The following is a 22,112-nucleotide window of genomic DNA, read 5'->3' as shown; positions in this document are numbered from 1 at the left end:
CTATTGCAGTTGTGAACCAAGGTCACAACTCCCATAAAGGCAAAACCGTAGCAGCAGGTCTCCAAAAAAATCCAAAAGGATATTAAAGGTAGTAGTCTTAGGCAAACTGAAGACCGCGCTCACGAGGTAGATTTAAGGTTTTTTATTGAAGCCTACGCGTTTCAAGAGCTTTCTTACTCTCTTCTTTGATATGCCCTGAAGAAGAGAGTAAGAAAGCTCTTGAAACGCGTAGGCTTCAATAAAAAACCTTAAATCTACCTCGTGAGCGCGGTCTTCAGTTTGCCTAAGACTACTACCTGAATTTGGAGGGAACAATTTTCAGCCATAGAGGCGGGGTTTTCGGGTGTTTGATTCACCCTTTCGTTACCCGCTGGCTGCACACTGGCTGCAATATTGGATTGAAGTTCATTCTCTGTCCTCCGTAGTACACGCCTGCGCAAGGTGAGGTTGTCGAAAACAGTTTAATTTCACTGTTCATACACCATGACAAGCTTGAGCATAGCAAAAAGACACACAGATGTTATCTTGAGCATAGCAAAAAGACACATGGATGTTATACAGAATCAGCAAGGTCCCTCCCAGGCCAATATTTCAAAGTAAACTGGGGTTTCAAGACGTAGCGTTCAATAAATTGGAAACATTGAGGACCGTAGATGCAGTGTTCAGCCAAGGAAACTTAGTGCAGCAGATGAAAGATGCTTACTTCCCTTTGACATCAGAAGATGTCCAGCAGTGCCATCAACTCAGAACTGGCAGCAACCAATGGGACCCAGCTACACCATGTACAGTTAGGAGAAGTGCGGCCAGAAGTGGTCTTCATGGAAGAATGGCGTCCAAAATCCAATACATGTGACATGGAAACAAGGCCAAGTAACATAATTATGCATAAAAACAAAAGAACTCGGTAGCAGAAATATGGCAGCAGGTGTTCTGGACTGATGAGTCAAAATGTAAAATATTTTGCTGTAACAGATGGCAGTATGCGTGCTGAAGGGCTGTAGAGTGGCACAATAATGAGTGTCTGCAGGATCAGTGAAGATCAGTGGAAGATCCACTCCTTGCAAGTTTGAGCTGTCTTTCAGGAAATTGAGTTGAGGATTAATAAAATGAACTATTAACACTTCTATTTTTAAAGCATTCTTACTTTGCAGCATTTTTTACACATCTGCTTAAAAATTTGCACAGCACTATATGTATCGTAATGATGTAAAATGACTTGATGGAATCAGAAAATATTAATTCTTGTTGACAGGTGCACATGAATGCTTTGTTCTGTAGGCAGCGACACTATGTGGAATATCAGCTAGAGCAGGCTGCATATAAATGGGTAATTAATGCAAAGATCATCTTTTCTCTGCGAGATCTGCCGGTTTAATGTCAGCAAAAAACCCTTTCTCTTCTACTTTTCTCGAATTTGATTTGCAAAAATAGCTTTCTGTCTCTAATCTGTGCATGAAATATAGATTTGCTGTGCAGAAGATCCTGCTAATCTTCCTTCTTAGATCTGATAGGAAATGCAAAATGCAAGTGGCACTGAACTTTATTAAAGCAAGGACGCCGACCAACCTTGTATTTGGCATTAAAGGCTTATTCTAATGTTGCATAAGTGTTACTGGATAAAGTCATCTAAATCTAAATTACGGGAATTTTACTGTATATCTTATTGTAATTTTACTGTAAATAATGTTTAGAAGAGTTATGTTTCTGTAAACATGGGATATACATGGAACATACGTGATCGTTGCCGTTTTCTTTTCCACAACAACCATATGCATGATGTTACTGAATAGATCTTTTTAAAATTCCAATTTTTTAGACTTTTTGTAGAAAAAAAAAGTCTAAAAATTGGAATTTTTAATAGATCCATTTAGTGACATCATACATATGGCTGTTGTGGAAAATTAAAGTGTAAAATTATGGATAAAAAAATTAAGAAAAAAAATCCACGTTACCTACCCATCGGCAGTATATGAACCATCTTTCATTGTATGGAAACATTTTAATTAGGTGATTTGTGCTTATAGTACAGAATATACTGGGCCGAAATTAAGGAGGAAATCTGAGCAATTGTCCAATGGCCCCCATTCCCTTGGGGACCCTCAGTGTCTACAGCAGGAGCTATACTGACAAAGCTATTATCACTTTAGCTTCCAATGTAGAGACTGCTTCAAGGCCTTTGGCGACATCATGATCATGTAACCAGTCATGTGACCATTATGTCACCGCAGGCCTTGTCAGGGGCATCGCTAGGTACTTAGATAAGTGCTAACTTGAATCTTCAGTGACTTTTTTTTTAGTTTGGCAGACACAGTCAGTCCTGTGCAATGTGAAGTCACCTAGCTCCTCCTCCTCCATAGCCCTCCTGTCAGGTGCTAGCAAAACTTTATGTTACATAAGGCCAGACTCTGTATATACTGTGCAGCGTATATACTGTGTGTACGGTACATAGTGTAAGTGTGGCGACCCAGGGTCCAGGTCGTCGCAGTGGTATTGCTTGCCTCTCGGGGAGAGTGATATTACGTTTTGGAGGCAAAGAAGGATAACTGCATCCAGGTATCACAAACATGCAACGCATTTCACACTCCAGGCCACCAGGGGGAGCTCTTGCTCCTATTTATTAGGTCACTCCCCACATTGGTAAAACTAGTCGCCTGTAGGGAAAGTGAGTCAGTTGCTGGCTGAGCCCCGCTCAGTTAGTTGGTCCCAGGCAGGGGTGGGATCCTGTCAGAGAGCGAAGGAGAAGGACACGGAGCTGTGCATGCCCTCAGAGCTGCAGCTCCTAGAAAGAGACATTGAAGGCAGAACTGTATTGCAGTAAGCATGCAAGGAAGTCGTAGCAAAGGAGTGGATGCCAGAAGGGGACCAGCCCTACACAGTCTGCCTCCTTCTGAGGTGCAGAAGCCTGGTAGCCGGAACACCGAGGGAGTAAGGAACTTTATGCTTTTCTCCAGAGACCGGCAGGACAGCTAATTTCAAGTTACCTGTCCGCCCTACACCCAGGAGGCACAGTGGCATGATAGAGTCCCTATAAACCGCCTCAAGCCACCAGTTATATGGGTTTGTCCTATCCTATATGGGGGACAGAGAGAGACATAACATCTACAACAGTTGTGAGGACCTTATGTGAAGCCGTAGGCAGTAAGGGACTACACGACTGCAGCGCAAAGGAAGGCTACTGATTTCCACCTGGATAAGGGAACTCTGGATTTGCCTCCAAATTGGCCGGACTCTGCCTGCCCTGTGATCTGGTGCCCTGGACTGTGGATGCTGAAGCCTTTAGTAAAGAGACTGCAACCTTGTGTCCTTGTTCTTCACTGCGTCTCATCATCCACCATCTACACACTGGGAAGCCCTGGGGACGTACTTCACCTGTTGGAAGGTATACCATCTAGCTGCCATAACATCACCCCAGGGGACTCCTTAAAGCAGCGTCGGTCACCCTAACCGAAAACCACAGGTGGCGTCACGAACATTCCCCTTAAAGACATTTCCCCTTTTACACGGACGTCCCAGGACCACGGACCGGGTCAGCCACCGTAACATCCCCCTGTGAACCGAAGGACCTGGTACCGAGTACCCTGCTGCCCTGACGGGGCGATCCATATGAGTACTGTATACATGGTGTGCGTACTGTATGTGTTTATATACTGTGTATGTACTAGATATACTGTACTGCATAGTGTTTGTTGAGACTATATATACTGTGTGTACTGTTTTATCTGCGTATATGCACTGTGTATATATAACGGAAATGCGTTTATATATAAAGGAATAATATATATGTATATTTATACAGTCATGGCCGAAATTGCTGCCACCCTTGACATTTTTATAGAAAATTAAGTATTTCTCTCCTAAAATTATTGCAATTACACAGGTTTTGTTATACAGATGTTTATTTACTTTATGTGTACTGGAACAACACAAAAAAAGACAAAAAAAAGGCAAATTGGACATAATTTCACACAAATGTCCAAAAATAGGCCGGTCACAATTATTGGCACCCCTAGCTTAATATTTGTTTGCACACCCTTTGGAATAAGAGGGAGGTTTCTTGTTGAGGTGATCTTACAGCGCTGCCCAGAAGCATCCAGTCCAGACTGAGAAAAGTAGGTTGTCAAATGTTTATTTGCTACGCATTTTGCAGCAGTTCCTGCTCCTTCTTCAGGATGCTCGCCTGAGGAAGGAGCAGAAACTGCTCCGAAGTGCGTAGGAAATATAGTTTTTAAAACCTACTTTTTTCGATCTGGACTAGACGTTCGTGAGCAATGTTGCAAGATCACCTCAACAAGAAACCTCCCTCTTCTATATAGTCCAGATCCTGCGGGGGATTCAGCAGGTGGAGCAGCACACATAGGGGAGCCTTTGACTAACCTTCATCATTGGTGGTCTTAGCTAATGTGCACATGTTGCGCTTTCCTTCCTTCTTTTATATTGCACCTTTTGGGATAAATAACGGCAATCAATCACTTCCTATCACCATCACCAAGCTTCTTCCACCTCTCACCTGGAATTTTGGGCCACTCTTCTTTTGCAAAATGCTCCAGGTCTTTCATATTTGAAGGCGCCTTCTCCCAACAACAATTTTAAGATCTCTCCACAGGTGTTTAATGGGATTTTGATCCATGACCTAGGATGCAAACCCAGTTTTCTGACTCTGGGCACTATATTGCTACGCAAAATCCTTTGCTAATCTTCAGATTTCAGGATACCTTGCACACAGTCATGGCACCCAGTGCCAGAGGCAGCAAGACCACTCCAAAATATCTTTGAACCACATATTTGACTGTAGGTACTGCTTTGTCTCATATCATTTTCGGTAAACAGTAGAATGATGTGCTTTACCAAAAAGCTCTATCTTGGGCTCATCTGTCCACAATACATTTTCCCAGAAGGATTTTGGCTTACTCACGTACATTTTGGCAAACTGAATTCTAGCTTTTTTATGTCTCTGGGTCAGCAGTGGGGTCCTCCTGGATCTCCTGCCATAATGCTTCATTTCATTCAAATGTCGACAGATAGTTTGCGCTGAAACCAATGCACCCTGAGCCTGCAGGACACTTACTGTGTTGCTTGGTGCAGTTTTGATACAATCTCTGTTTTCTCTGCTGTTGATATAGCAGTGCTCAGAATGTTGAGCTCTGTATAACCCCACCCACACCCCTGGTAGGGGCGGGGTTACACACGTGAAACCTGACTGTCCTGCACGTAAGACCTAGTACTGCAGTGATAATCTCCTGCTGATAAAACCCAGATTGTATTAAAACTATAACACACAGCCTAGTAAGTGACACACCGCTGGAATCAGGCTTCTCTACTCCTTCATTATGCTACTCTTAGATTAAATAACAAAAACCTACTGACAGATCCCCTTTGTTTCACTCTGCTCGTCTTCAGGGGTTTCTGGAGTCAATACATTCTTGAATAAAGGCATCAGTGAAACCATTCTATATTTTTTTTTCTTTCATTTAAAGATGTATTGTCAAGATCACATTTGTGGCTCAGTGCCTTGCAAACTTAGAATCAGAAATCTTTGGAAATATACTTATATTTCCAAAATGTTCCATTTCTCTGTTGTGTTTCATGCGCAGTATCTTCTCCCTTTTGTCCGATTTGCTCGCTGTGCCTCTAGACAGGAAAACTGCGCATGCGCAATCTCCCTTTCTTTAGTGCATGTGCAGAGATGAACCTACTATGACCATCCTTTTTTATAGGAAGGCTTCCTCCACCCTACTCGGGCCTAAGGCTGGTTTCACGAGTCCATCAACAAGCGGCTGCATATTCCTGCATATGAAAATCCTGATCCTTTGTTGCGTTTCCACCTGGAACACCGTTTCAATAGAAATCACAAGTTATTTGGACTTTATTAATCAATGCAGCCTTTCAATTTAGAGATTGTTTGCAGCCCTTTGCTCAGTACAAAATAAAATGATAGATTATTTTTCATCAATTTACATTATTATTATTTTGTGTTTTTTATCTACATAAAAAGCCCCAAATAATAACAATATAAATTGATGAAAAAAACAATCTATGATGAGACAGGAGCTCCAATACCTGTTGTCAAGATGAAGAATTTGTACCTTTTTGCCTTCGCTAGGTATGTGCTACCATGCTGCCCTCTGCTGAAGAATCTGTATAGATACAGGGTAAATAAATCGGCGCACATCTTGTCAATGAATTGACTTGAAGGGGAAAATAATCCTTTAATGCCATAATCATGCGAGTTTGGATGCCATTTTTGTTTAACCACAGCCAAACATAGTGGATCTAAAAGCTTAAAGGGGTTGTATCATCTCTTTTCTTCAGGAGCACACAGCTTCCCGGCCTCCCGTTCCTGCTTTGCCAGGAGCGCTGTGCTCCAGATTGACAGGTCTGCCCAACCATTTGGTCGCGGAGCTGGCCCAAATTGAGCGCCCTCTCGGGCTACAGGCAGAGGAAACATTGCATCTGCCGCACTGGAGAAGCGCACGGGCACCGAAGCTTCCAGATCCATCTTCAGAGAAGCACTTGCAGGCTTTAAAACAGAACAGAAAAGAAGAACCCGCTCTTTGCCTAGGACTGTTAAAACAGCAACCGGAAGAAGTTCTTGAGAAGAACGGAGAAGATTTTTTTTAACAAAGGGTTAATACAAAGTTGCTTATTTTTACAGTTTGCAATTTTACCCATTAAATAAGGTGAGAAAACCCCTTTAAGGCAGATCTATCACCAGATTTCAAAATACAAACTAAATACATTATTAAATAGATCTGTAAGCCCTGATGAGACTGGTATACTTACTTTAAAAATTCATGTCAGATTGCATATATAATACTGATATTAAATTGTGCATTTTTAATAATGGGCAGGAAACCTTTCCCAGCTATTCTGACATGTATTTCCACCAGTCTCAACACGTCTTAGAAATACTTTAAATAACACCTATATCACCTATATGTGGATATGAAGTATCAGTCAAACAAAAATATAAAATCAGTAAGGTTTTATTCAACATTCATTATAAAAAACATATAACGTACAAACAAAAAACATGTATATATGAGGTCTGTAAAAAGAAGATAATTCAACTATAAGAAAGATAACATGAGTTGGGTCATCCTTTGCGGTCTCAAAAAAGGCCCAGGTTAGGCAACCCATGCCACCCCTGCGAACTGCACACTCGCAACTGGTGCTGGCCACAGCCAGATTTGGGGCTGAGGATGTTGTGCTTGTTGTTGTTGCATCACTTCTTGTCTGTGTGGGAGGCCGCAACGTAACCTCCTTATCTTCCTCCTCCTCTGAACTGTCAGCTGTGTACCTCTGGGTTCACAAGTGGGATCTACAACCTCATCGTCATCCTCTGTGTTCTCACACTCCTCACCGAGAGTCACCCTCCTCCTCTTCCTTCCCTGACACCTCAGTACAGTACGCATGCGCCTCTGGTTTCTGAGTCTCATCAGGATCACCTCCACTCCCGGTGGTTAACGTCTAGTGACGAGGGTCAGGATTCTGCTCAGACCCTACTTTGTCTGATCCAACGTGAAAAGATTTTGGGCATCGGTGCAGATGCTTTTCTCCTCTGCATTCTGTGAATCTTTGGAACAGAGACCTCTGATGCCCATGGAATAGAATGTATGAACATCTCTCCAGAAGAGCCCATCTGTGGTTCACCACAGTCAATTGGGCGTTTGAAAATTTGTGATGTGGGGGGAAACAAGGGTGATAGGAGTGCCACCTCTGAGGATTGTACTGTAGGAGGAAAGGTCACTTGATGCATCGCTTGCCATCCAGAGCAGAGAAAACAGGGATTGTATAAAAACTACATGTACACATGGCTGGAATCAAGGTCTCTGCCTCTCCCTACCTCATGCTGCAGTCAGATTACAATGGCAAAAAAATGCAGATTTCCTTTAATACTTTGCAAAAAACTAAGACCGCATGCTACTACAAAATATATATATTTTTAAAACGAATCTATAAAAAATATGTATCTTTAATGCCTCATTTATTCTTTGTTGTTCTTTACCGCCAATCAGAGCTCAGTTTTCATTTTGAAACAGCATTGGTAAACTGTAAGCTGTACTGTGATTGGCTGCTATGCGCAACGAATACCGTTTTTTGATAAATGTATCAAAAGCATATTTTTCTCAGTCAGTGTGTGGCGCTATTTTACCCTCGCGTGAATTCGCGGTTTTATTCTCGCCAAAAATCCCTAATCCATCACCTCCTATAGCATTACGGATTCGGAACAACCCGCCCTTATGAAAGATGGCGCCGCTAAAATCAACAGACGCTGGCAGGCAGCCAATCAGGCTCGTCATCACAACGCTTTTTTCCAACCGTCACCCGGTAAGTAACGCGAGCGTTGATTGGTCCCTCTACGATCCAATGGTTGGCAGTGTTTTTGAGCGGTGCCAGCAACCGACGTACACACTGGGAGTCCGGGAAGTGCTGAGCTCAGGATGCCCGGGGGCTGAGAGCGGAGAGGAGCCTGACAGGACGGTGCTGGAGCCGGGGAGCTGGGGGCCATGAACCTGGGGTGAGTGCTCCGTGTACCGGCGGCGGACAGGCACTGCTGCTCCATTATTATTAGTGCGGCCATAGAGGCCGGGAACGGAGCAGATACGGCCGGGAATTGGTGATAAATATTGTACTTGAGGTGAGACCATATTTGTACACAATGTCTGTTCTCCTGTACGGTTGCCATAGTGACGGGCAGCGCACCACCTTGAGACTATTATTAGGGCTCATGCAGGGACGAGAGAGACGCTGTCGCCTCCATTCATTATTTGTGTTTTATGCATCAAAATGTTTGATAAATTGTTGGACAATTCACAGATGCAAATGTCTCCTGTGCTGCTGGCGTCGGCAGGAATCGCACGTGTTTCTCACGCCCCCATAGACTTTACGTGGGTGCGTGCGATCCGAATTTGGCGTGCAATCGTAACATGCTGCAACTTTTTCGGAGCAGGAAAATAAACGCCGCTTATAACAGAAGCCTAGGATTAAATTGGTACGAATACAATCCAGATTTTTAATCCTAATTAATCGCAAGTGGGACTGAGCCTTTACGCTCCGTTCCCCTGTGGATTAACCCTGTATCTGCGGGTACAAAGCGTTTCTCCAGGCAACAGGATCGCTTTAAAGGGAACCTGTCACCTGAATTTGGCGGGACCGGTTTTCGGTCATATGGGCGGAGTTTTCAGGTGTTTGATTCACCCTTTCCTTACCCGCTGGCTGCAATATTGGATTGAAGTTCATTCTCTGTCCTCCGTAGGACACGCCTGCGCAAGGCAATCTTTCCTTGCGCAGGCGTGTACTACGGAGGACATAGAATGAACTTCAATCCAATATTGCGGCCAGCATGCAGCCAGCGGGTAAGGAAAGGGTGAATCAAACACCCGAAAACTCCGCCCGTATGACCGAAAACCGGTCCCGCCAAATTCAGGTGACAGGTTCACTTTAAGTTCAGGTAATTTCGGGCTCTGCGGTCTGTGTAAAGATGCGCAATATGGATGGCTTTTCAGAATTATTTTTTTTTTAATTTTTCAATCGCTGGTTTTGCACTTTTGGAGTTTTCCTTGTTGATAATGTGAGTCCATTCAACAAGTGATCTATCCTGGGGGTTAACACTAGGACTACTGGACTCGTGACCCCGACTAGTACTACTGATGTGCAAGTAGTCAAAATGACTATACCAGTAGTCCTAGTGTTAAGAGCCCAATTGTATGTGTTGTTTGCTGAATGCTGAGCTGTGTATAACCTGCCCACAACACTGATTGGCAGTAGTGAGGGGCGAACGTGCTGGGATAAGGTGTTATCTGAGCATGCTCCGGTGCTAACTGAGTGTCTTTGCTGTGCTCAAGTAATATGTTTGAGTCCCCGTGGCTGCAGGTCTCACGGTTGTTTGACAGCCCCAACACATGCTCATGCATGCACCCGAGCATGCTCAGATAACACCTTATCCGAGCATTGGACATTGGATCGCAGACATCAAGGTATCATTTGTTCAGCTTCCTATGACCTACATGCCCATATAGGCAGCCTAGGAGGGTTGATCCTACTGACAGATTCCCTTTAAAAATGGATGAAGCGCAGATGAATCTCTGACATACAAAGTCTGTCTTCTGTGTTATTCGTTTTATACGGATTGCCAGAGACTTTAATGGCCGAGTCTGATCTGCAAAACGGATGAGAATAGGACCAGCTTTGAGTCTCATGGATCGGACACACGGATCCGTTTTTAACACTGATATATGTATGGATCAGTAAAACTCTGTGGGTCCATTTTAAACTTGTGCAATGGATTAAAGGGAACCTGTCACCCCGTTTTTTGAGATTGAGCTATAAATACTGTTAAATAGGGCCTGCGCTGTGCGTTACTATAGTGTATGTAGTGTACCCTGATTCCCCATGTATGCTGAGAAATACATTACCAAAGTCGCCGTTTTCGCCTGTCAATCAGGCTGGTCTGGTCAGGTGGGCGTGTTCACAGCGCTCTTTTCTTCCCCAGCTTTCCGTTGGTGGCGTAGTGGTGTGCGCATGTCCAGAGTTCCGACTTCCCTGCGCCCACGTGAAGACACAGCGCGCGATCTGCGCTGTAATCCCTTGCATCGGTGGGGGCGGCCATCTTCCTGGGGCCGCGCGTGCGCAGATCGAGTGCTCTGCTGCACGGGGCTTCAGGAAAATGGCCGCGGGATGCCGCGCGTGCGCATTAGAGATCGCGGTGGCCATTTTCCCAAAGCCGAGGAAACTCCACACCACTACGCCACCAACGGAAAGCTGGGGAAGAAAAGAGCGCTGTGAACACGCCCACCTGACCAGACCAGCCTGATTGACAGGCGAAAACGGCGACTTTGGTAATGTATTTCTCAGCATACATGGGGAATCGGGGTACACTACATACACTATAGTAACGCACAGCGCAGGCCCTATTTAACAGTATTTATAGCTCAATCTCAAAAATCGGGGTGACAGGTTCCCTTTAAAGTTGATCCAAATCAATTCTCAGGATCCAATCTATTGGCTACGTCAGTAGTCTGTAGTTGCCAGACGGGATCCCTGAGAACAGCCTCCTACCTGACGGCACCCACGGCTCTCCTTTTGATTAGCCAGCCCAGCAAGGTGTCATCGCACCAGGTCAGCTAATCACAAGAAGCGTCCCGAGTGCCGTCAGCTAGGGGGCAGTTCTCTGGGGGTTTCCAGATTAACAGCTTGACTGATGGACTGGGTCCTTCCAATCCACTCACACCAACTGTGCTGCAAATTTGTGAGTGTAGCCTAAGGCTATGTGCACACGTAGGAAGGGTCCCTGCAGGTTCTCCCGCAGCGGATTGGATAAGTCTGCAGGGCAAAACCGCTGCGGTTATCCCTGCAGATTTATCACGGTTTGTCTTGCGGTTTCCGCTGCGGGTTTTACTCCTGCACTTGTTTTACTATTGATGCTGCATATGCAGCATCAATATTAATGTTAAAAATAATTTAAAAAAAAATTGTTATACTCACCCCCCCGACGTCCCGATCTCCTCGGGGCTGCACGCGGCGGTCCGGTTCCAAAGATGCTGTGCGAGAAGGACCTTCGTGACGTCACGGTCATGTGACCGCGATGTCACCGCAGGTCCTGCTCGCATAGCAACCCTGCGACCGGACGGCAGCGTGCAGCGCTGAGAGGTGAGCATATCATTATTTTTTATTTTAATTTTTTTTTTTTTTTTTAACACAAATATGGTTCCCAGGGCCTGGAGGACAGTCTCCTCTCCTCCACCCCGGGTACCATCCACACATGATCCGCTTACTTCCCGCATAGTGGGCATAGCCCCATGCGGGAAGTAAGCGGATCAATGCATTCCTATGTGTGCAAAATCGCCGCGGTTCTGCACAAAAGAAGTGACATGCTGCGGATTGTAAACCGCTGCGTTCCCGCGCGGTTTTTTCCACAGCATGTGCACAGCGTTTTCGGTTTCCCATAGGTTTACATTCAACTGTAAACTCATGGGAAACTGCTGCGGACCGGCAGCTGCAGAAACGCTGCGGATCCGCAGCAAAATCCGCACAGTATGCACATAGTCTAAGGCCTCGTTCACACATTCAGTATTTATAAGTCAAAACCAGGAGTGGGTGATAAATACGGAAGTGGTGACGTGTTTCTATTCCTCTGATTGTTCCTCTCCTGGTTTTGGCTTATAAATACTGATGGAAAATACTGACCAAATACTGAACGTGTGCATATAGCCTAAAGGTACCTTCACACTAAACGATATCGCTAGCGATCCGTGACGTTGCAGCGTCCTCGCTAGCGATATCGTTCAGTGTGACAGGCAGCAGCGATCTGGATCCTGCTGTGATGTCGTTGGTCGGGGCTAGAGGGCCAGCACTTTCTTTGGTCGCTGGCTCTCCCGCTGACATCGCTGAATCGGCGTGTGTGACACCGATTCAGCGATGTCTTCACTGGTAACCAGGGTAAACATCGGGTTACTAAGCGCAGGGCCGCGCTTAGTAACCCGATGTTTACCCTGGTTACCATCCTAAAAGTAAAAAAAACAAACGCTTCATACTTACCTTCCGCTGTCTGTCCCTTGGCGCTGTGCTTTCCTGCACTCACTGTGAGCACAGCGGCCGGAAAGCAGAGCGGTGACGTCACCGCTCTGCTTTCCGGCTGCTGTGCTCACAGCCAGAGCAGAGAAGCAGAGCGCCGGGGACAGACAGCCGAAAGCAAGTATGAAGCGTTTGTTTTTTTTACTTTTAGGATGGTAACCAGGGTAAACATCGGGTTACTAAGCGCGGCCCCTGGTTAGTTGGTCGCTGGAAAGCTGTCTGTGTGACAGCTCTCCAGCGACCAAACAGCGACGCTGCAGCGATCCGGATCGTTGTCTGGATCGCTGCAGCGTCGTTTAGTGTGAAGGTACCTTAAGAGTCTCTGCAGTTTAAAAGGGCATATAAGCTGCAAATCATAATCCTTTAATATTATTATGTACTTGTCTCATGGTGTTCTCTTACCATTAGTTAAAGGGATTGTCCACTATATGAATGACCTCCATAGCATAGATCACCATTATCAGATCGGTGGGGGCACTGGCGGACACAGTCAGAAAAGGGCCCCTGTGCAAGAACAATATATGGGCCCTTTGCAGCCCGAGAACTCCTAAAAATGCAAAATTGCACTTGCTTTGGAGCGAGAAATGGGCCCCCTTACCTTTTGGGCCCCTGTGCAGCCGCACAGGTTGCACCAATGGTATGTCCGCCCCTGGGTGGGGGTCTGACACCTCGTATCCCCGATGCTGAACACCCTTGTTGCGTCATTGATTAGTGGCTGCTGCAGATTGTTTCCAGATTTATTCAATCTTCATGTTCTTTGTATTTTTATTATGCTATATATGAAGTTTCTGTAATAGTCATTAAGGCTACATTCCCACCATGAGTTTTTTTTTTTTGGTGAGTTTTTGACGCTTCAAAATTTCTGCCCCTATTATTTAAATGAGGTTACTTGCGGTTTTTCACTGCGTTTTTGGAGTGTGATGTTGTAAATAAAGCTACCGTACTTTGTTTTTGACACTTCCTGGCATTTGACTTTATTGTTGTACTTATGTGCAGATTACATGGGTTTTAATGTATTTCTGCCATGGAAATGCACTAAAAGCACGTTTTCCGAAGGATTTTCCGCACCTAAAGGAAGGCGATCTCTATAAACCCCATCCACTTTGCTGGATCTGTAAGAAAAATACTCCCAACAAAAAACGCACCAAAAACTCATCATGGGAACGTAGCCTAGAAGTCTTTTATTTCTATGGACTAATGTGCATTATTTTGCAGGGATGGACTGATGCTTGAAACTCAGATTTTGAATGGCAAACCCAAGCTTATCTTGGCTCCCTATGGTAAGATGTTTATCACAAGACATAATGCTTCTCCTGGTTATTCAGATTTCTTTTTTTAATTGTGTTTGTTTTTTTTACTAGGGGTGCAAGAGAAAATAACAAAACAGGTACTTTGCAATGAATCAGAAATATCTAAGGCTCTGTGCACATGTTGCAAATTTTGCTGCGGATCCGCAGCAGTTTCCCATGAATTTATAGTACAATGTAAACCTATGGGAAACAAAAACCGCAGTGCACATGCTGCGGAAAAAAAACGTGCGGAAACGCAGTGGATTATTTTCCGCAGCATGTCCATTCTTTCTGCGGAATCTGCAGCGGTTTTACATCTGCTCCAATAGAAAACTACAGATGGAAAACCGCAGCGGAATCCGCAGTAGAAACCGCAATAAATCTGCAGTAAAAACCGCAGCGGTTTTGTACTGCGGTTTTTCAAAATCCGCTGCGGAAAATTCCGCAGCGGATCTTTCTACGTGTGCACATACCCTAATACTCCCTTCTTTCTTATATAAATGACTCGTTTTCTTTGCCAGGTGGGTAACAAGGGAAGGACACACAAAACAGCGCTAAAAGGAAAGAGTCCGGCTCAAGTGCTGCATGTGGTACAGAACAACAGTGCCAAAGCCGAGCAGCCGGTGCTGAAAGCCAGATCTGCCGTTGGAGGAGCGCCACCGGGCAAATCTCCTGCCAATGTACTCAAGGACCTTGAAAACAAACATCATGACCAAAATGTGCAACAAACAAGGCTGGACGCCGGCAGGGGGAAGCCCGTGCCCAAAAAGATATCTAATGTGCCAAAGCAGAGACTACAGCAGAAGCCGCCAATCTCTGCTGAGGAGCTGCGGGAGAGTCTGGTGTGTCTCACCCAGGAGCAATTCCAGCAAATCCTGATGACCATTAATCAGGGCAGCAAACCTGTGACCAGCGACCAGACAGGTAGCCAATTGTCTATACTAATGTGTAATTCTACCTCGCCGCATGCTACCCTGGGGATTTACATAGTGTTTGCAAAATGTAAATCCTGATGTCGAATTCCATGAAACTGCGTCGGTGTTCCTTATGGAAACCATTATTGGACCATGGCCGCACTACCAATGAATATATTTTTTAGAGGTTCTCTGCTACTTTTACATTGTTGGCCTATCCTTAGGATAGCTTATCACTGTTGACCCAACTCCCCCAGCAATCAGCTGTCATCTGTGTCGGCAGCCGCTGTCGGGAAGTGCTCCGTCTTCTGCTAGTGGCCATCGCAGGGTGCTACACATCCGCCGCCTATTGATTTGAATAGGAGGCAGATGTGCAGTACTAAGCCTCGGCCAGTATCAGAAGACGAGCAGTGCCGCAAGTGAGTAGTTCCGGCCGGCGGCTACCAATACCAGCTGATCATCAGGAATGTCAGGTGTCTGATACCGTCTAATCAGATCCTAAGGGTTGGTTCATCAATGTAAAAGTAGTGGACAACCTCTAAGATACCTGCAGTTATCTCCTTTTGTGCCCTAAGGGGAAATTTATCTTTCCTCTTAGTCTTTTTTTGGGGGGTGTCACTAATTTGTCACGCATCCACTCTCAGCACGTGACTTGGGGATGTGCCTGCAAGGATTAATGTATCTCCCCACTCTCAGTCCAGCATTCAACCTTTGACCTATGCTTTAATGGGAGCATAAATCACACACTGAAACACACCCGCTCATCCAAGCTGCCACCACTCATCGAATGCACGGGCGATGAGTCCTGGAAATATTAATACTAATAATGTCTACCATACATAAGGCTCACACACCTTAGGCTATGGATTCGTTAGAACATTCAAGGTTCAACTTGTTAAAGTTTTATACTTTAATACAAAGGGGTTCAGTGCTTAAAGTAAGAAAAAGGTATAAAAATATGATAATAAAAAGACTTACAACTTATGCAAAACAGTACAAAAATAACAGGAGAAAAACTTTCAGAAATCATCTAACTTGGTAGTCTGCTTTCTGCTCCCTGAAGGGGGGGGGGGGGGTGAATATGGAGTTGATGAAACACATCAGCTTCGGCTGCCCTTACATGTGAACACGATTCTAGGTATACAGGTGTATTTTATAGCTTTGGTCTGGAGGTCAGATTCCTAGACCAGCCCCTCAGGTTAATATCATAATTGCTTGTTTCTTTATCGCCTCTCATTGGGGGACACAGGAACCATGGGTGTATGCTGCTGCCACTAGGAGGCTGACACTATGCAAATAAAAAAGTTAGCTCCTCCTCTGCAGTGTACACCCCACCGACTGGCATTATACTCTTCAGTTTAGCTTAGTGTCAGTAGGAGGTGGACACGGGTCTTTCATTAGACCCTTATCTACCTCAATGTGCGTCGTTCCTTTTCAGGTTTCCGGAGGGATACAGGGTGAACAGTCACACCTGTACTCCCACATTATGGAGTATGAGTACGGCGTGTACTGCCACCCCGTATCCTCATAGATCCCACAGCAGGACCAAGATCCTGGCACAGAAGCGTGCTCAGAAGTCCGGTCCTGGCTCCGTCCCCCACCCACTCGCCCACCAGAGCCTGTCGGTCGGAGGAGACGAGGACGTCCGTCACCACCTACACGGACGTCTAATACCTTCCACTTCTTAAGGTTAGTACCGACGGCGTGGGAAGTTAGGTGAGTATTTGTGCCCCTATCAGTTAGGGGGCCCTGTGGATCCCCTACGTTTCCTGCGCAGTTTTCCTTTTGAGCAGCGCGGTGCCTTACTGGCAGCCGCACTGCTATTTCTACGGCCGCACTTCTCCACCTGCGGCCGCACCTTTTTCCGAGACCCACCGATCTGGGTGACACTTAGGCCCCATTCCTTCTATCTTTGGGGGCCTTGATACCGACTGCGCAGTTTTCCACCGCGGCCGCGTTTTCACAGGCAGTCGCACTGCCTTACCTGCGGCCGCATCCTTTTAATCTTTGCGGCGCGGCCCCCTTCAGGCAGCCGCACCGTTTTCCCCGGCGGCCGTACCTTGGGAGGTGACGCGCGGCCGCGGTCCTATCCAGCGGCCGCCGGCTTCTAATACAGGCCCCGGCTCTTCCCGGGCCTACTTCCGGCGCCGCCGGCGCTCCCCCCTTTCCTGCGGCGGCTGCCGCGCCTATCAGCCGGGCGGCGCCCGCACTGTTTTTTGCGCCGCACCGCCGATTACCACCTTTTCGGCGGTCACTGGCTTCTAATTTAGGCCCCGGCTTTCCCCGGGGCCTACTTCCGGTGACGCGCTCGCCCACTTCCGGTATCATCGGGCGGGCTTTCTCCCGCCCGACAAACTCCGCATTCTCCTCCCACCGGCGCCATCTCGTCTGGCTCCGCCCCTTCCTCCACGCCGCTGCTGGACGCTTAGGGCACGAGTCTCCTTCATTCTGCCACGCTCCTGCGCCGGGTAACTTCGCAGAGCGCTCGGTCCAGGGACGCAGCACACCATCTGCGCCGGGGATCCACAGCATCTTCCTGCAGCTCCTGGTATCCGGGTTTTTCGTCTGCCGTGAGTAGCTCTGCACTGCAGACTGACACCCTCCTCTGCCCCACTGTCTCCTAACCTGCTGGCATTTTCTTCAGGGACCTCTTCAAAATGTCTAACTCTAAAGGGGGCCGCTCTCGTCCTCCGACTTCTTCATCTTCTGCCCTAGTCACCTACTTTGCATGTTCGTCCTGTAACAGCAAACTTCCCTCAGGTCAGTCCTCCCCGCTGTGTCAGTCCTGCAGCAACCCGATTGTTCCCACCGCCCAGGATCCCCCGGCTGTTCCGCCCGAGACTGACCCCCCCCCATCCCAGGCTGGGCCGCCTCTCTGTCACAATCGGTGGCGGATTTAACACGGGTATCTCAAACCCTGGTGTCCGCGCTGGATCGGTTACCCCTGCAGACCCCTGCCGTGGCCAGCGGGTCGCAGGAACCGCCGCCCGAGCCCTCCTTGATAAGCCACAAAAGGTCCAGACAGGAACGTCGGTCTGAGTCCTCTTCGCGCTCCATCTCGCCACTCGGCCCTCCCCTGCGGTCGGCATCTCCTCGACCCTCCTCCCCTGAGTCAGGCGAGGCACCCTCTGATGCGCCCTCGGAGGATATTTCGGAGCTGGATTCTAACCAAATCGCCACCATGAGGGAGATGGTCCAGAATCTCATTGTGGCAGTAAACCAATCTTGTGGCATAAAGGATCCCTCTACGGCAGGGGTCCCCAACTCCAGTCCTCAAGGCCCACCAACATGTCATGTTTTCAGGATTTCCTTAGTCTTGCCCAGGTAATAATTGCATCACCTGTGCAATACAAAGGAAATCCTGAAAACATGACCTGTTGGTGGGCCTTGAGGACTGGAGTTGGGGACCCCTGCTCTACGGAACCCGCAGATCAGGTGGTTTCGTTTAGACGGGCCAAACCACCTTCCAAGTTTTTTTGCTCCTCATCCTGAATTTGAGGAAATCATGTCCAGAGAGAGAGAACCCCACTAGGCGTTTTCAGAGGGGAAAACGCCTGGGTGTGCTATATCCCTTTTCTCCAGAAGTTACCGCCAATTGGACGGTCTCTCCCTCGGTGGATCCACCGGTGTCCAGGCTGTCCACCAACACGGTGCTTCATCTGTCCGGCGGAGCATCTCTGAAGGACTCTAACGATAGGGCTATAGAATCCTTTGCGAAGTCAGCTTTTGAAGCGGCTGCAGCGGCCATATGCCCAGCTTTTGCTTCCACTTGGGTTTCTAAATCCATCTCCAAATGGGCCAAAGAACTCCGTCGAGGTATCCTGGACGGGGCGCCTCCCATGCAACTAGCGGAGCTTGCCAACCAGATTTCCCACGCCGGTGAATACCTGGTCTCTGCCTCCCTGGATGTCGCGTCTTGTGCGGCTCAGGCTTCCAGCAATGCCGTTGCCATCCGCCGCACCGTTTGGCTCAAGGCCTGGCAGGCGGATTTATCTTCTAAAAAGTCCCTCACTAGTCTGCCCTTCCAGGGCTCTCGTCTCTTTGGTTCCCAGCTGGATCAAATCATTAAGGACGCCACCGGGGGTACAAGTTCTCTTCTCCCCCAGGCTAAGCCTCGTCGCCCTCCTCCTAGACGGCAGTTTCGCTCTTTTCGGCCCTTTCGTCGCTTCGCTGCGTCAAACTCCTTTTCCCAGCAGCAACAGAGGCCACAGGCACGTCAGGAGAAGAAGGCGGTGTCCTTTAGGCCCACTCCGTCCTGGCGTCCTCGCTATTCCCAGGGTAGATCCTCCAGGCCCAGGACTGGAAGATCCACCTCGGCATGACTCTCGGCAAGACCCCAGCCCACCTCCCAGGTTGGGCGGCCGTCTTCTCTTCTTCAGGGACGTCTGGATTTCCGCAGTAGAGGATGCATGGGTCAGGGAAGTTGTATCCTCGGGATACAAGATAGAGTTCGCCTCCCGACCCAGGGATCGTTTCTTCCAATCCCGTCCTCCAAGAGATCCCGCTCTAGTTCCGGGCTTCTTCGCAGCCATCGCTTCTCTGCTCAAATCCGGGGTAATCGTTCCCGTCCCAGAAAAAGAACGCTTCACGGGTTTCTACTCGAACCTTTTTGTGGTACCGAAAAAAGACGGCAAGGTTCGCCCCATTCTGGACCTCAAATTGCTGAACAGGAGAGTTCGCCTGAGACACTTCAGGATGGAATCCCTTTGTTCAGTAATTGCTTCCATGGAGGCCCAGGAATTTCTATGCTCAATAGATATCCAGGACGCCTACCTCCATGTCCCGATATTTCCCGGACATCACCGTTTCCTGCGCTTCGCAGTACAACGGGAACACTTTCAATTCGTCGCCCTGCCGTTCGGTCTCGCAACCGCTCCAAGGGTGTTCACGAAGATCATGGCGGCGCTGATGGCAATATTGAGAGTCAGAGGCCTGGTCCTATTTCCATACTTCGACGACCTTCTCATCAAGGCTCCGTCCTTTGCTCAGGCCCACGAAAGCCTGTCCATTGTTCTCGACACCTTAGCCCGTTTCGGGTGGCTGGTCAACCGGAAGAAGTCCTGCCTTATTCCTTCTCAGCGCATCATCTTTCTGGGCATGCTTTTCGACACTCGTCAGAGCAGAGTCTTCCTTCCCAAGGACAAGAGATCCACTCTTTGTCGGGACATACGCTTGCTCCAGGGTCCTCGGCCTCCCTCCCTCCGATCGGCCATGAAGGTTTTGGGGAGGATGGTGGCTACCTTGGAAGCGATTCCCTTCGCCCAATTTCATTCGCGACCCCTTCAGCAAGCCATTCTGTCTCAGTGGGACAGGTCTGTCTTCTCCCTGGATCGGCCGATCAGGCTCTCTTCTCGGGTCAAGCGGTCCCTCAACTGGTGGCTGACGTCACCTCTCATCTCCCAGGGCAGGTCCTTCCTTCCAGTTCACTGGCAGGTGGTGACAACGGACGCCAGCCTGATCGGCTGGGGTGCGGTTTTTCGCCACCTGACGGTTCAGGGCCGTTGGTCGTTGCAGGAGTCAACTCTGCCAATCAATGTCCTCGAGATTCGGGCCATCTTTCTGTCCCTCCGCCACTGGGAAAGGATCCTCAGGGGCCTTCCAGTCCGGATCCAGACGGACAACGCCACGGCTGTGGCGTATGTCAACCATCAGGGGGGGACCCGGAGCTCCTTGGCCCTTGCCGAGGTATCCAAGATCCTCCTTTGGGCAGAGGCAACAGTTCCGGTGATATCCGCCGTGCATATCCCCGGCGTGGACAACTGGGCCGCCGACTTCCTCAGCCGCGAGGGCCTCGCGGCAGGGGAATGGTCCTTGCATCCGGAGGTCTTCCATCAGATTTGCCTTCGATGGGGGACTCCGGATGTGGATCTCACGGCGTCTCGAATCAACAGGAAGGTTCCGCAGTTCGTCTCCAGGTCCCGCGATCCTCTCGCAGTGGGCGTCGATGCTCTGGCCATTCCTTGGTCACAGTTCGAGCTGCCCTACCTGTTCCCACGCCTTCCATTACTTCCCAAACTGTTGAAGAAGATCAAAGCGGAAGGGGTGCCGGTCATCCTGATCGCCCCGGATTGGCCTAGGAGAGCTTGGTTCGCGGAGCTCGTCAACCTTCTCGCGGACGCTCCCTGGCACCTTCCAGACAGGCCCGATCTGCTGTCCCAGGGTCCGATCTGCCACCCGAATTCTCGGTCGCTCAGTTTAACGGCGTGGCTGTTGAGACCGCGGTTCTAAGAGCGTCCGGCCTCTCGGACCGGGTGATTCACACCATGATTCAGGCTCGGAAGCCTTCGTCTTCCAGGATCTACTACCGCACCTGGAAGGCCTACTTCCGTTGGTGCGAGTCCAACCGCGTTCCGCCTATGGTTTTTTCCCTGCCTTCTCTTTTGGCCTTCCTTCAGGCAGGACTGGATTCGGGCCTGGCGCTTAGCTCCCTGAAGGGTCAGGTCTCTGCGCTTTCCATCCTCTTTCAGAAGACCTTGGCCTCTCGGCCACAAGTTAAGACCTTCTTTCAAGGGGTAGCCCATGCTGTCCCGCCGTACAGGGCCCCTGTGGAGGCATGGGACTTAAACCTGGTACTGGATATTCTGAGGGTTTCCCCCTTTGAACCTCTTAGAACTGATACAGGAATCTCCCTATCTTGGAAGGTGACCTTTCTTGTGGCCATCACGTCTATTCGCCGCGTTTCCGAGTTGGCGGCCCTGTCTTGCCGCCCTCCGTTTTTGGTCATTCACCAGGACAAGGTGGTCTTCCGGCTCCCACCTTCCTTTCTTCCTAAGGTGGTTTCCACCTTCCACCTCAATGAGGACATCGTTCTACCTTCCTTTTGTCCAGTTCCGACTCATCCTCTGGAGCGATCATTGAACAAGCTGGACCTCGTCAGGGCAGTGAGGATCTATCTGGACAGAACGTCCACTTTCCGGAAGACGGATTCCTTTTTCGTCATTCCTGATGGCACGCGCAGAGGCCAACCGGCTTCTAAAGCGACTATTGCTCGCTGGATCAGATTGGCAATTTTGGAGGCTTACCGGGTCAAGAACAGAGTGCCCCCTCCTGGGATTAAGGCTCACTCTACCCGGGCAGTCGGCGCCTCCTGGGCGGTGCACCACAGGGCTTCCGCCTTACAGCTTTGCAAAGCGGCAACTAGGTCTTCCATCCACACGTTCGCCAAATTTTACAAGGTCCATACCTACGCTTCGGCGGACGCCGGCCTAGGCAGAAGGATCTTGCAGGTGGCAGTGGTGAGTCCTCTGACCTGATGGAAGTCTGTCTTTCCCACCCGTGGGACTGCTTTGGGACGTCCCATGGTTCCTGTGTCCCCCAATAAGAGGCGATAAAGAAA

At 48.5% G+C, this 22,112-nt stretch overlaps 1 protein-coding gene across 4 annotated transcripts in view; it reads left to right on the top strand.

Annotated features, from left to right (window-relative positions):
• Positions 1–8,346: 8,346 nt before the first annotated feature.
• CCDC66 (coiled-coil domain containing 66) overlaps positions 8,347–22,112 on the top strand; it is a 49,740-nt gene continuing 35,974 nt past the window's right edge. For 2 of the 4 annotated variants that reach the window (XM_069736694.1, XM_069736692.1), the window contains exons 1-4: positions 8,384–8,518; positions 13,789–13,853; positions 13,935–13,960; positions 14,384–14,786. In XM_069736694.1, the coding sequence (XP_069592795.1) occupies positions 8,508–8,518; positions 13,789–13,853; positions 13,935–13,960; positions 14,384–14,786 (505 nt within the window). In that variant the 5' untranslated portion in view covers positions 8,384–8,507. Of the gene's footprint in view, positions 8,519–13,788; positions 13,854–13,934; positions 13,961–14,383; positions 14,787–22,112 lie in introns of all 4 variants that reach the window. The other 2 variants (XM_069736691.1, XM_069736693.1) reach the window with 2 other exon arrangements.

This window comes from Ranitomeya imitator, chromosome 8 (genome assembly GCF_032444005.1).
Source record: "Ranitomeya imitator isolate aRanImi1 chromosome 8, aRanImi1.pri, whole genome shotgun sequence".
In the NCBI taxonomy this organism is placed as follows: Eukaryota; Metazoa; Chordata; class Amphibia; order Anura; family Dendrobatidae; genus Ranitomeya; species Ranitomeya imitator.
Note: the sequence above shows the minus strand (reverse complement) of the source record. Positions and strands in the feature narration are given on the sequence as shown.